This window comes from Mauremys reevesii, linkage group 3, assembly GCF_016161935.1.
Source record: "Mauremys reevesii isolate NIE-2019 linkage group 3, ASM1616193v1, whole genome shotgun sequence".
NCBI classification, from domain to species: Eukaryota; Metazoa; Chordata; order Testudines; family Geoemydidae; genus Mauremys; species Mauremys reevesii.
In genome coordinates, this window is record NC_052625.1 from 113,084,746 (window position 1) to 113,099,484 (window position 14,739).

Consider the following 14,739-nt stretch of genomic DNA (forward strand, 5'->3'; position numbering starts at 1 on the left):
TCAGCCAGCTCACTGAGTAGAACTCCCTTGGCCTCTCCAAATGTGCAGTTATTCAGTAGACAACATTTGGCATGTTTACGTGAACATTCACTGTGCGTCAAGCAGTGAAGTGCATGGCACGCAGACAGTGCATGGCACGCTGGAGCATTGTAGATTTACACCACAGTCTGCTGCGCAGTATGCTTTCATGTAGACTTGCCTCTAGTTTCTGGAGACTGGAAAAAGTGGCAGCCTGGGAGACTAGCAACTTATCGTAGTGATGGCTGACACCTATTTTCCATTTTGTGATAAGATTAGTTTAGATGGTGGTGCATGAACAGCAGGTCCTTGATAGCTTAAGGTTAAACCATTTCACAACAGTTATGCCCTTGGTAATATTGTACTATACATACAATCTGGGCTGCTTGATTATGGCTTCATATCTAGAAACCGCCTTTCTAGCACTATCCATTAGAGAATTAGCTAAATATCTTCTCCTGTATCATTTCCACAAATGCGCTGTAGATTCCCAGGAAAATGGAGAGGGAGAGAAGCAGCATTCAAGTTTTGCAGAGCACTAATGAGGCATCTACAGGCAGCAGTGTAGTTATACTAACAGACACACTAACTCTCAGCTTCTAAAACCCCCGAGATCTCAGTTTGGCACATTTCTAGTTTAGTGTTTGAAAATTGTAAATGAATAATAAGAATTTATATTGTTCTTTTAATCTCCAAAGCATTTTTTAATCAGCACTGACAGCTGCTGATGGCATTTAGAAAACCCAAGGGCCTGGTCCTCCATTGCCTTGCAGCTTGTGTAGTCATTTACAAAGCAAGTGCAAAGTGAGTGTAAAACTACTACACTGTTTCCAAAGATTTGAGAAGTGAACATTACTCTGCTTCTGATCTACACCCCCTCCCCCCCCCGCCTTGTTACTTGGGCAAGCCTGAACTTGCAAGTGACGTTCACGACGCCAACTCCCAAAAGGTCACAACATAGCTTTACAACAGCTCTAAAGTTGTGGGAGAAGGAGCCTGGGGTAAGTTAACGAGAAATCTCTTTGTGACAGATATTGCGACCGCATGCAGTCTCTTCGGGGCAACTCACTGCATGAAGTTTATGTATCACGGTGGGCCAGTGATTGTATGAATGATTGTTTTCTATTCCATAGGCGATGGTTACCACAGCTCCATCAGGAACTAAAATAATGGGAAGTGATTACATTGAATCACATTATAAATACCTTCAGAGAAGGACCACCCCTGGAAAAGTTCTCATATTCTGGTTCAAACTGGGTTTCCAGAGACTAGGAAGACAAAGGGCTTTTGACATAAAAAGGCTACAGTTAAACTGACTTAGGGCCTTCTTTCTGATCCAGCAAATGGACAGGACCTTCTGTGCAAGGGTCCCAACCCTTGCAGAAGGGTTGGAAAAACTTTGACCTACCAGACTGATGAGTGATCTCTGGTAAGCTTTTAGCACGAATATAGGAACTTCTGTTGTTTTTATATGTTGTCTTTGTAAAGCTTTTTGCCTTAAGAATAAAGGTGCTTGCTTAGGAAGAGCTGTGTGGTAACCTGGAACTAGGGTGGCCACTGATACATCCTCAGAACACCAGAGATCCAGATCCTTCCAGCATGGCATGGGCTGCTGCTGCCAGTGGGGGCAGGGTGGCACTTTCCTCCACGTGGTGTGAGCTAGCATGCATGGTGCGTGCGAGTTCGTGCCAGCTAGGGAGGAGCAGCATGCTCTGATACCAGACAAAACTGCATCCAGTACCGGATAGGGACAAAGGTTACCAAAACAGGACTGTCAGGTTAAGAACCAGGTGAATGGCCTGCCTGCTTGTAACTGCTGGCAATACACTGTTCATAGCCCTTGGAGAAAGAAAGCAGAGCACAGGTGCTGGCCTCTAGGTAGACTAGTTTGCTGGGATATCACAGAGGAAGGCAGGTTCCTGTGCAGCCTTAAAACCTCCTAAGGGAGTGGGATAAGGGGCCCTACCCAGAGACACAGGTGCTGGCTGGAGATCTGGGAGCTCCTGGAGTGAACCACAGAAAGGGAGATACAGTGCAGTTATCCTGAAACTGATCATTTTTTCTTGGCTTTGATCAACTAATTGTTACCTGATATGTTCAAGTATGTCTGTTAGAAAGGACTGGGAAGAAGAACGGGGACGTTGCAGTCAGTAATGGAAAGAATAAGGTAAGTAATGGAAAGGAATGCAAGGAAAGGTTACAATCACTGTAATGGATGACTAAGGCTAACAACAAAATGTAAACACAGTCGTGGTATAAGATCTCTCTAATGCTTTCCAAAGATCATAAAGAATTTTAAAGGGGGCAAGAAATAGCACAGCATTGTGCTGGATCCCAAATGCCCACAACCTGATTCTAAACTAGCAGTTACCCGGTGCATGCCTGCTGCTTGCAAACACTGATGATATCAGTTTTCGTTTACCAGGAGATTGAGATTCCAAGTACCATACCAGAATCTTTAATACGTTGAGCCATTAATATAAAAAAACAAGACATTCGACATAAACTTCAATGTGGAAGTGTTACTGCTCCATTGCCTTATGTACAATAGCATCAGAACAACCAGCTCTCACAGCTGCATGCTTGGTAACTTTAATAGGAGACTTGAAAAGCCACTTAAAGCGATGACTGCATAATCTTCAACACTGTGTATAAGTACCAGAAAAAGATTCCTTAATTTCTAAACTTCACCCAGTTAGAAAAAGTGATTCAGTGCATGAATCTTCTCCCTTCCACAGCAGTGTCTCTTCTACTTCCTTTTTTTGAGCACTGAGGATTTCTTCAGTCAACTCTTCCTCAGACTCAAGGTCATACGTTCTCTTTATTACTGATCATCTGGATTAGAGTGGTATCTAGATGTCGCAGCTGAGATCAGGGCACCATTGTGGTAGCCACTGTGCAAACACACAAGAAGAACCTTTGTGTGTTTGTACAGCACCTAGCACAAATGGTTCCTTGGTTTCAGCTGGGCCTTCTAGTTGATAGTCCCTAAACAGCTTACGGTCTAAATAGACAAGGCAAAGTGGGGAAGGCACAAAGCAAAATGACCTGCACAAGGGCACAAACCATATCAGTGGCTAGCATGGAATAGAACCCCCATTTTATGACTTCCTGTTATGACTCCGCTGCTATCCACTAGACCACACTGACTGCCTCCCCAAATCTTCATCATTCCTGGTTTTATTTAGTGTTGGAAGGTACTGGTTTGTTGTTATATATAGACAATACCTCATCCTGGCTGCTGATTTGGTTGCTTAGTAAATAGAATAACTTCATAATGGAACAATGGATCTCCAAATATTTTTATGTTTATATAAATCTAGTTAAGGCAATTACAACTTGGCCTGTAGGTAAATTTAAATTTAAATCACTTCCGTGAATCACTGCTGTATGTCATAATTTCTATATCAACAGAATAGCACTCTTAAAGAGTGCCACTCAGTCTATTTATAAACCAAGAACTGAAACCTGTCATAAACATGCTAGTGCTTACTCTTAACTATCAATTTACTATAGGTCAAAGCCTGATTCCCTAGAGTAGCGTGGTCCAGTGGATTGGGACTGCAGAGACCTGGGATGTATTCGTGGCTCTGCCACTTTACTGGTGTGTGAACTTCGGCAAAACACTTCACATCTCTGTGCCTCTGTTTCCACTCCCACTCTCTTCCCCTCCCCCCATCTGCCTATATAAAGAGATTTCAGGATTGTCACCCTGTGTCACTCTGAAGCCTATAATGTCTGTAGAGTCAGTGTGAAGTGATGGAAGCAGCTGCAAGCATAGCTGAGAGCTCTCTTTGTTCAGAATATCACCAGGTTGAATCATCACTGGGTTTCACAGCCTGTTACCATCCAATTTTTAAGTTCTCAGCCATTTTGACATTACAGATTACATGTGTGTGCAGTGCCTAATGCAATGGGACCCCTGTCTTGATGGGGCACCTCGAGCTGCTCCCATAATATAGACAAAAACAGCACTGACGTCAGTTGCAAAACTCCTATTGATTTCAAGGGGGCCAGAATTTAGCTGTCCAGTACAGGCATTTTATTACTCACATGCTGTAGATGGATTTAGTCACATTTAGTTTTTCTGTCATGTTGTACAAGTTAGCTAGCAGACTGGCGGATAGAAGGATGGGCCAGTGGTTTGGGCACTAATTTAGGACTTGAGTAGACCTGAGTTCAATAACGTGCTCTTGCAGAGACAATTTTGGGTGAGGTTGGGCAAATCACATGGCCTTCTCCCTTGCCTCAGTTCCCCATCTGTAAAATTGGGATAATTGCACAGCCCTACCTCGCAGGGATGTTGAAAGGATAATTACATTAAAGATTGTGAGGTGTTCAGTTACTACAGTAATAAGGGTCTTGTGAGACTCCTAGACAGATACTGGTGTGCTGCTGAGTTTATCTGAAAGGCTAGTACTGCCCAAGAGGATGGGAAGATGATGCACGTACACAAATCTCAAAATCATTTTGTTTTCTACATCTATGTCAATACCACTCAGGCACCATTTTGTAAAGGCCGGAATTATATCCAGACACTTTGTATCATGTCAGTTATGGTTCTGTGAAATTCTTGCATCAGGAAAGTTGCTATTTATTACAATCAAAATTCACCTAGTTTAATAGATTGCATTATTGATATATATATATATTTTTAACACTACAAATTGTGTTTAAATGCTGATCGGTCATACTTTCTGGTTACAAAGATTCAGTGGAATTTAAAGGGCCTGATACAGGATTGTAAAACTGACTAAATGCTGTCATGGAAAACAAATATGATTGGTGAATTTTTGTTTCTTCTTTATCTCACTGATAAACGATTACTAAAGTAAATGTTTCATGAAACATTCAGCCTGGTAGGAGCAATAATTAGAGCCTGATCCAAAGCCCAGTTTAAGTCGATGGAAGAGTCATTGACTTCAATGGGCTATGGTTCCAGCCCTTACTGAGCTAGACTAACAGGTTTAAACCCATTTGTCCACTGAACTCAGGTCAAAATCAGAAATTAATTACATAGCCTCCATTTTTGTACATCACAAAACCATCACATCCTTTAATTCTCTGTTCAGGAGCGGTCCAGGACTGGAATAACAGATGTTTTAAGCCAGATTGTAGAGCATTGACAGATTCCCTGTGTAGGAAAAACTTGAAGAGACTACTGATTATTATGCAAAACATGCCTGCTTTACTGTTACCTCATCCTCCCGCCTTCTCTGTCCCCATTTGTGTTTCATTCATAGTTGCATCTTGTCATAATTAGGGTGTGCAGATGTCCTGTTTCTAAAGGGACAGTCCCGTATTTAAGCCCTCCTGCGGGTGTCCTGACTTTTTCTTTAAAAAAAAATTGTCCGGTATTTTCTGTCTCTCTCTTATCAGTACTGGTGTGTTCTCCTAAGAGATGAGCTCTGCAAAGACACAGGCCAGGTCATCCCTTACTCTACTCCTCCCTCCCTGCAGCTGGAAGCAGCTCCCGTCCCTTCCCTCCTGCGCAGTGCCGAAAGCCTGACACTGATCACATTCTGGTGTGAGCCCTGGCTGAAATCTGGATACGGAGATACGTGACCCTGTGTGCCTCCCCTCGTGTTGCCTTGGGAAGGTGTAGTGCCAGGTACCAGGAGAGGCGAGTCCATCCCAGGGGCCCAGCCAGGCATGGAGGGCGAACAGTGCCAGGCAGGGAGGGTCGGATCGGTCGGTCACTCCCGGGCTCCCCCCCCACCCCCATATGTGAGAGAGGTGTATGGGAATGTGTGTGTGAGAGACATCTCCCTGTGGGGGGGGGAGGGATGTGTGTGTCACCCCTCCCTGGGTAAACCCTAAAGCCTTAAAGATAAGAAGGTAAATAAAAATAATCCAACTCCGCAGTATTTCTTTTTAACAGGGGTTCAGTCAACTTGATGTTAATTTGAACGCTTATATTGCATAGTTCTGAATACGAGTAATTTTACCAGGTGTCCCGTATTCAGCATAGGGAAATATGGTCACCCTAGTCATAAACCTTGATTACAGGGTCAGGGACTGTCTTCTTTTTGCTACTTCTAGCAATCTTCTGTTTACTTCAGCATCCTTGCTTGGAGTCCCTAGGCTTAACTCAGTGGCGGATTAATGATTTTGCCGCCCCTAGGCCCTGAAATAATTGCCGCCCCGCCAACCCCTAGTCCCGCCCCGACTCCACCCTTTCCCCGCCACCATTCTAACCCCTTCCCCAAAGTCCCTGCCCCAACTCCGCCCCCTCCCTGCCCCTATTGGATCCCTTCCCCAAATCCCTGCCCCGGCCCCGCCTCTTCCCCCAGTGTGCCGTGTTCCCCCTCTTCCCCCCTCCCTCCCTGCCGCGAAACAGCTGTTTTTGTGGTGCAAGCACTGGGAGGGAGAGGAGAGAAACAGGTCATGGATGCGCGCTTGCGGAGGAGGCAGAAGCGAGCTGGAGTGGCAGGGCGGGGAGGGGAGCTTCTCCGTGCGTGCTCAAATTTGCCGCCCCTGCAAATTTGCCGCCCTAGGCCTAGGCCTTGTCGGCCTAGGTGATAATATGCCGCTGGCTTAACTGCAGTATTACCAATAATATACTATACTACTACTACTATGCCAGTTTACATTTTCCTGGTTCAGCCACATGCTATTAGTCTGCTTTCCTGACCATTGACTATTTTCTCCAACAACTCTCTCCTAAAAAACCCACAATGCCCAGTTTTATAAAGGGGAAAAAATAAAACCCAAGGCAGAGTTATCCTTCAGTGAGCGGAATGAAACATAGAAATCCAGTAACATGGCACCTTTTTATTAATTGGTAATTCTCAAGCAGTCACTAACACTGAGAGGCTACCTAGCTAACGTCAGTGTGCTTTGAATTCTGTTGATGCTAGATATGAACTACTGAGAAGGAGATGATTAAGAAACACTCAGGAAGAGTTTGATTTCAAACCAGTGTAATTCAGGAGTAATTTCACTGAAGTCAGTGGAGCTCAATCAGTTTAGAACAGCTGTGAGATCAAAATAAAGGCCTTAAGAATTTGAAGGAAGAAAAGCTGCTGTTATGAGTATATAAGACATTGACTAATGTTAAGGGTCATATTTATCATACAGGCTGAGAAAGGTAAGCAGCCAAATGCCAAAGGAAAAGCCTTAGATAATATTTACACTCATATCTTCTCACTTTAGTGCTTAGCATAACTAATGTTTAACAATGCCAGTCTGAATCATCTGAATCAGTTTTCTTTTCATGTAAATTGTGGCCTCATAATTGTACAAAGGGCACGGTGAATATTATTCATTACAGGAAGTGATTTTTTTTCCCCTTGGGTTCCCCCAAAGAGCATGGCAATGCTTGTCCCTATGTCCTTGATGGTTCAAATAAATGAATACTTCTCCAGTTGGTGGGGAAAGAAGATTAGCTCTGTTAATAGATTGCAATGCAAGTGTGCTTAAGCATATAGAACAATTATTTTATAGCTGGGGTCAAATTTTGTCCTCAGATAAGCGGGCAAAAGTCTCGCTGACTATAATGGGCATTGTGCCCATTTATCAGAGGGCAGAACTGAGCCTACAGATGGTTTTAGATATGATTATCACACTGTTCCCAATCAAGTTCCCAATCAAGAGCAAAATATTTATTGTGACTGAAAGTAGATGTTGCTAGGGTTTGAATGGAGATGACTGTTAAAACTGTCTATTCTTTCCTCTAAGTGAAGTGGTACTCCAAATAGATCCCTTCTTTTAAGATTACTTGGAAGTGATGGTATTTTCTAGGACTGACTGAATTTTTTTCTGTTGGAAAGTTTTCATGAAAAGTGGCTGCTTCCCTCAAATTTATTTTGGTGGAAAACTGAACACCCGGATATTTTTGATGTTTTGGTAAATTTTTAGGCATTTTCTGGGTTTTATTTTATATTTACTTACCTACTTACAAACAGAATTATTTTTGTTTTCATAGAAATTTTTCCAACCAGCTCTACTATTCTCATAGTTAGGGCCCTACCAAATTCATGGTCCATTTTGGTCAATTTCACTGTCATAAGAGTTTTAAAATAATAAATTTCATGATTTCAGCTATTTAAATCTGAAATTTCACGTGTTGTAATTGTAGGGATCCTGCCTCAAAAAGGAGTTGTGAGGGGGGTCGCAAGGTTATCGTAGGGGGGATTGTGGGACTGTTACCCTTACTTCTGCGCTGCTGCTGGTGGTGCTACTGCCTTCAGAGCTGGGCAGCTGGGGAAATAAAGATGGCATGGTATGGTATTGCCACCCTTACTCCTGTGCTGCTGCTGGCGGGGCGCTGCCTTCAGAGCTGGGCAGCTGGCCAACAGCCGCTACTCTCTGGCTGCCCAGCTCTAAAGGCAGAGCAGAAGTAAGGGTGGCAATACCGTGACCCCCCTAAAATAACCTTGCGACTCCCCCCCCCCAGCAACTCCCTTTTGGGTCAGGATCCCCAATTTGAGAAATGCTGGTCTTCCCCATGAAATCTGCATAGTATGGGGTAAAAGCACACAAAAGACCAGATTTCATGGGGGAAGACCAGATTTCACAGTCTGTGACATATTTTTCATGGCTGTGAATTTGGTAGGGCCCTACTCATAGTGGAGTGAGCTTAGTGCTTATCCAGGTGTGTTGTGGTCTGATTGCTTTTAAGAAAGCAATCTTCCAGAATGCTTTGGGCAGCTTCCCAACCTGGGGCATATGCTACATTTTGACAATTTTTTTCCATCATAATTTTTTGCCAGAAAAAAGCTTTGCTGTGAGTATAGAATGAAATAATCTAAACACATCTCTGACTCCACCCTTGTATACTTGCAGATGAGATTGGATTTCTGCCACTATTTTTTTTTTACATTAAAAATACTTTTCTTACTTGTGCCTCTGCACACTGGACATGCAGTGACCAGGATGCCTGGAACTGGTGCAGAAACCCAGCTCCAAAGGGGATTCTTCTGAGGCGGTGGAGGGGAATTTTGGAGGTAGGATGAGGGAGACGACAGGACAAGACCAGATGATCTGTGTCTAGGCAGGTCTATCAGCCATCCTTCTCTGGAGCCTGCAGCATTGCTTGTTTTCCATAGTTCTGTCTCTCATCGTTTCTGGCACAATTTGATTGATATTTCTGCCTATTGCTCATGTGATGAATGTAACTGACCTCAAGAATTACAGAGTGTTGACTATATTTTTAATACATGGCAAAAGTTCCTGGAGCCCTGAACAGAGAGGCTTTAGCATTTTGTATAAATCTCAATAAATATCAGATGCAGGATTGTCATTGGCAGTGTGAAGCTTCTATATAGGGGACTTTATTTGTTTTACCAATATGGTGAACACTTGAAAATGTAGCACAGGATTGCAGACTGCTACAAAATGTTCAGTAGGGCCAGAGTCACCTTAGACCCACAATAAGCTTCGAGGTCTGATTCCTTTTATCTATCCTGCTCACACTTCCCCCTGAAGGTTAACTGTGCTCTGTTGGCCCAGTAGGAGGAGTGAGTTTCGGAAGGGAAGGGCTGCCACTGAATGCCTAGTTAGCTAACTAAGGGACTCTTAGCTCAAATGTTACCCTCACCTGCTGCTGCAGTTTGAGGACAGAAACTGTGTTTAAAATGGATTCAAACCACTAAGGGCTTTAGTGATCACAGCTAGCACCTTGAGCTATACCAGGAAGGAAACAGGAAGCCAGTGCAGTTGCTTAGGAGTCCAGTATCTTTCTGATGCTAAACCTGCTAGGCAGGTGCACAGCCGCATCCTGCATCAGCTTTAGCTTCTGAGTGCTTTTCAAGTGTAACCCCATGAACATCTCATAGCAATGGATCAAGAAGTCACAAGAGGATGGATCACAATGGCAAGTTCCAGACCCATGACAAAGGTCACAGATGTCTAACCAGACACATGAAAGGTGCATTTATTGGGATATCCTTTTCCCAAAATTCTCCAGCTACCTGCTACTGGATCTACTCATTATAGTTATCAGTCATCTGTGATCCTGGAAGTACATGTAACTGATCATAAACTAACAATACATTGCAACAGCCAAAAGTTTAATACCTCTCTTTTTTTTGCCTTGCAAAAGCCAACCTTGGGACACTAGTCTAGTGTTTATAAGTGTTTGGAATGTCCTGTACCTTGTGTGGATAGGTAGCAACCTGCAAACCCTTACACTCCCTGCCATGCAATTTCTTTCTCCAGCCAAGAGTATTCATCTTTGCAGGTAGGCCAGTCAAATCACATTTCTTACCTCTAGGTCCTGAGCATTCAGTCCAAAGAAGGGGAACAGAAGGGTAGTGGTAGATTAATTAATTTATACCTTTAGCATGGGGAGGGGAAAATAACATTTCTATAGTGAGTGCTTTTCATCATCAAAAGTACTAAGGCTACGGAGGCAAAGTCCATAAATAGTCTGCATTGCTTATCAGACACTCAAGCACTTTCAAAAGCATAATTTGCAAAGGCACATATGGTATAAAAGAAATCATGAATTGGACACACATACATGTAGGACTTCTAAAGTTGTTCCGAAACCCTTGTATAACCCATTTCATCTGTATTTCCTTCCTGGAATAGTGTATCAGTTTGTTGGCTGATTAGTGTATTCAACTGGCAGGAAGGATTACCTGTAACTTGAATGACATAGTAGTGAACTTTGCACCCATAGGATGAAATCTTTGCTGAAGTCAATGGGAGTTTTGCCATTGGCTTTATGGGGCCAGGATTTCACTCTTACTATTTAAGCAAATCTGGAGGTAGCAGCTCACTAAATGTTACATTTTATTCAGCAGTTTTCCCTTCTCTACCACTTAAAATGTAAAAGATTTCTGCACTTTCCAAAAACTGTTAATTATAGTTCTGAACAATTGTTTACTGGACTGTACCAAAATCTAGGACTGTACTATCAAACTATATTGGAAGGGTGAGTTTAAAAGTAGTGAAGAAGCAAGCTAGAAAGAGACAAGAAACAAAAGCTAAATACATTTCTTAGACTCATCATGAGGGCTTCTTTAGCAAACTATAGTGGTGTTAACTTCCCCTGTCCCCACGAAAACCACACACACTATCATTAAGGTTATAGAAATTGTGCATAGCTTTAAACAATAAAGGAAGCAGGAGGGCAAAGGAAAAGCATGTGGATGAATGGCAAGACACAAAAAGTTTATTCAAGCAAAAAATGAACCCTTCAAAAATTCTTTACCACAGATAGTGGTACTAAGGAAGATAGCTATCCCAAAGCTTGTTGTTGAAGGTAATAAAGAAGAGGCACTGTCAGGGATTGAGAAGTTAAAGGGGACATACTATCCTAGAACAAACTGATAATTCAGTGGGAGCAAGATCAAACCCTTAAAATCCAGTATCAGTGGAGCCAGGTGGTATCAGTCCAGGAGTACTGAAAGAATTAAAGAGACTGGTTGAGCTGTTTAAAAAAAAAACCTATTAAGAAAGCAGTCATCCAGTGAGAGGCAAACTTTTTTGTTTTGATTAGAAAAACTTGTGAATAGATGGAAAACAGGGTACGAATATATTGTCAATTTTCAGTATGGAAAGAGGTTAATGGCAGGGTTTCCCAAGGAATCGTAGTAAGACTGTATTATTTAACATGTATTACTTATCTGGAAAATGAGGACAAGAGGACAACAGCAGTGGTAAAATTTGCAGATGAAATTATTTAGGTCACCCATAGAGAAGCCTGCAAAGAACTTAAGAGGGACCTAACAAAGCTAGCTGAGTGAACATTATGAACATTATAATGGCAGATGAAATTCAATATAGACAGTCCAGAACAGAATCAGGGGGAAATTTCTATCTACTGTATCAAGTCCTCAACTTTCCACAAACCCTTTGAGATATCCCATTCAAGTACTGACCCAGCCTGTTCCTATTTTATCTTTGAAGATCTGTCTTCATTACAGCATAAAGCGATTTGGCTGTTACATTCATTCTGAATGTCTTAGGTGGAAATATCTGGATATTTCTCCCATTAAGGCAATAAAAAAAAAGCAGTTATGCTTTTGATTTTTTTTTTAAATTTAAATTTACATATGGGAGATAAAGTTCATACTCATCTTTTAATGCAATCAGAAAGCAGAGATTTACATATCCAGATGCTATCTAGCTGGTTCATTAGAGGCAAACAATACTTCCCACTGAACTCAGCTGCAGCCAGTCAGAATGAACACATTACTCATATAATTCACTAAGCAAACTTCATGTTTTGAGGAGATAAACAACAGAAATGTAGTGATTTGTAGCAGTTATTTTCAGCCAGTCTTTAAGCCAAACATTTATTTTTATATAACAGCAGACATTTTGCTACTTGAACGTTTTTATGGAGAAACAGATGTTGCGTTGTGACAGAGAAACCCAGTCTTCAATATGAGCAGCGTGTCTTGTATAACCCTCTCCCCCCATGACACACTGAAGCTTTGTCAGAATTTATAAAATAACTTGATTCTGTCCATTTTAGGGCTTGTCAACACTGCAGGTTACTGTGCAGCAAGCTAGGGTGTGAATCTGCAGCGCACCAGGTTGCTGTGCAGCAAAGTCCACGTGGACACTGTTATCGCTCACAGGAAGTCCCAGAGTGTGGCTTGGCACTACTTGAAAATGTCCACATATGATGTTACTGTGTGGCAAGCTGGTGTTTGGCAAGCCCATAGTTTCTAAGCACCTCACAATCTTTAATGTGTTCATCCTCAACACTGAGGTAGGAAAGTACTGTTATCTCCATTTTACAGGCAGATAACTGGGGCACAGAGAGACAGTGGGCTCATCCTCACTGCAGTGTTAGCTCGAATTATCTACACTGGTTAACGCCTCTTGAGTTAGGCTAGTTCGAGTGTGAGTAACCACGCTGCAAAACGCCACTTGGGCTGCCCGCAGTAATTGGAATAGCGGCATAGAGTAGCGAAGTCCCCACTTCATTACTAGCTCCAGCATCAGCAGCACTCGCAGTTTAACCCACATCCACTGATGGGCCAGCTCGCTCACAGTTTAAAAAGCTATTTAACTTGAGCTAGTGATTTGTGTGTGCAGAGGACAGTCTGGTTAGGGGCAACATTCAAGTTATGCCACAAGCTAACACTGCAAGGTTACACTAAGTCTGTGGCAGAGCAGAGGCTTGAGCCCAGATCTCCAAAGTCCTAGACTAGCGCACTAACTACCAGTCCATCTTTCCTCTGTCATTGGTCGCTCAGGGTCCAGTTCAAAGGAAGCACTAGGTTTACAGAAATAACTGTTCAGTATGGCAGACAACTAACTGAAGTTTCCAGATCACAGGCCCTGGTTCTAATGGAGTATTTCAATCACCCTGACATCTTCTGGGAAAGCAATACAGCAATGCACAGACAACCCAGGAAGTTTTTGGAGAGTGTTGGGGACAACTTCCTGGTGCAAGTGCTGGAGGAACCAACTAGGGGCCATGCTCCTCTTGACCTGCTGCTTACAAACAGGGAAGAATTGGTAGGGGAAGTAGAAGTGGGTGGCAACCTAGGCAGCAGTGACCATGAGATGGTTGAGTTCAGGATCCTCACAAAAGGAAGAAAGGAGAGTAGCAAAATATGGACCCTGGATTTCAGAAAAGCAGACTTAGATTCCCTTTGGGAACTGATGGGCAGGATCCCCTGGGAGGTTAATATGAGGGAGAAAGGAGTCCAGGAAAGCTGGCTGTATTTTAAAGAAGCCTTATTGAGGGCACAGGAACAAACCATCCCAATGTGCAGAAAGAATAGCAAATATGGCACGCGACCAGCTTGGCTTAACAGTGAAATCTTCAGTGAGCTTAAACTTAAAAAGGAAGCTTAAAATAAGTGGAAATTTGGATAGATGACAAGGGAGGAGTATAAAAATATTGCTAGAGCATGCAGGGGTGTAATCAGGAAGGCCAAGGCACAACTGGAGTTGCAGCTAGCAAGAGATGTGAAGGGTAACAAGAAAGGTTTCTACAGCTATGTTAGCAACAAGAAGATGGTCAGGGAAAGTGTGGGACCTTTGCCTCCCCCAATCAGTAATCTACTGACAGGTGATGTGGAAAAAGCTGAAGTACTCAATGCTTTTTTTTCCCTCTGTCTTCACAGACAAGGTCAGCTCCCACACTGTTGTCCTGGACAACACAGGATGGGGAGGAGGTGAGAAGCCCTCAGTGATGAAAGAACAGGTTAAGGAATATTTAGAAAAGCTGGACATGCACAAGTCCATGGGTCCAGATCTAATGCATCCGAGAGTGCTGAGGGAGTTGGCTGATGTGATTGCAGAGCGATTGGCCATTATCTTTGAAAATTCATGGCAATCGGGGGAGGTCCCAGATGATTGGAAAAAGGCAAATATAGTGTCCATATTTAAATAAGGGAAGAAAGAGAACCTGGGGAACTACAGACTGGTCAGCCTCACTTCAGTCCCCAGCAAAATCATGGAGCAGGTCCTCAAGGAAACCATTTTGAAGCACATGGAGGAGAAGGTGATCAGGAATAGTCAACATGGATTCACCAAGGGCAAGTCATGGTGACCAACCTGATGGCCTTCTATGATGAGATAACTCGCTCTGTGGATATGGGGAAAGCGGTAGATGTGATACATCTTGACTTTAGCAAAGCTTTTGATACGGTCTCCCACAGTATTCTTGCCAGCAAGTTAAAGAAGTATGGATTGGATGAATGGACTGTAAGGTGGATAGAAAGCTGGCTAGAGCATCAGGCTCAATGTCTAGTTGGCAGCCGCTATCAAGCAGTATCATGGGGCTGGTTTTGTTCAACATCTTTA

At 42.9% G+C, this 14,739-nt stretch overlaps 1 protein-coding gene across 2 annotated transcripts in view; it reads left to right on the plus strand.

Annotated features, from left to right (window-relative positions):
* The window catches only part of ARHGAP18 (Rho GTPase activating protein 18), a 91,097-nt gene that overhangs the window by 24,563 nt on the left and 51,795 nt on the right, over positions 1-14,739 (plus strand). Inside the window, exon 1 of one of the 2 annotated variants that reach the window (XM_039531364.1) lies at positions 2,063-2,185. The exons of the other annotated variant lie outside the window; for it this stretch is intronic. Coding sequence (XP_039387298.1) covers positions 2,172-2,185 — 14 coding nt within the window. The 5' untranslated portion in view covers positions 2,063-2,171. Of the gene's footprint in view, positions 1-2,062; positions 2,186-14,739 lie in introns of those variants that run through there. 2 annotated transcript variants of the gene reach the window in all.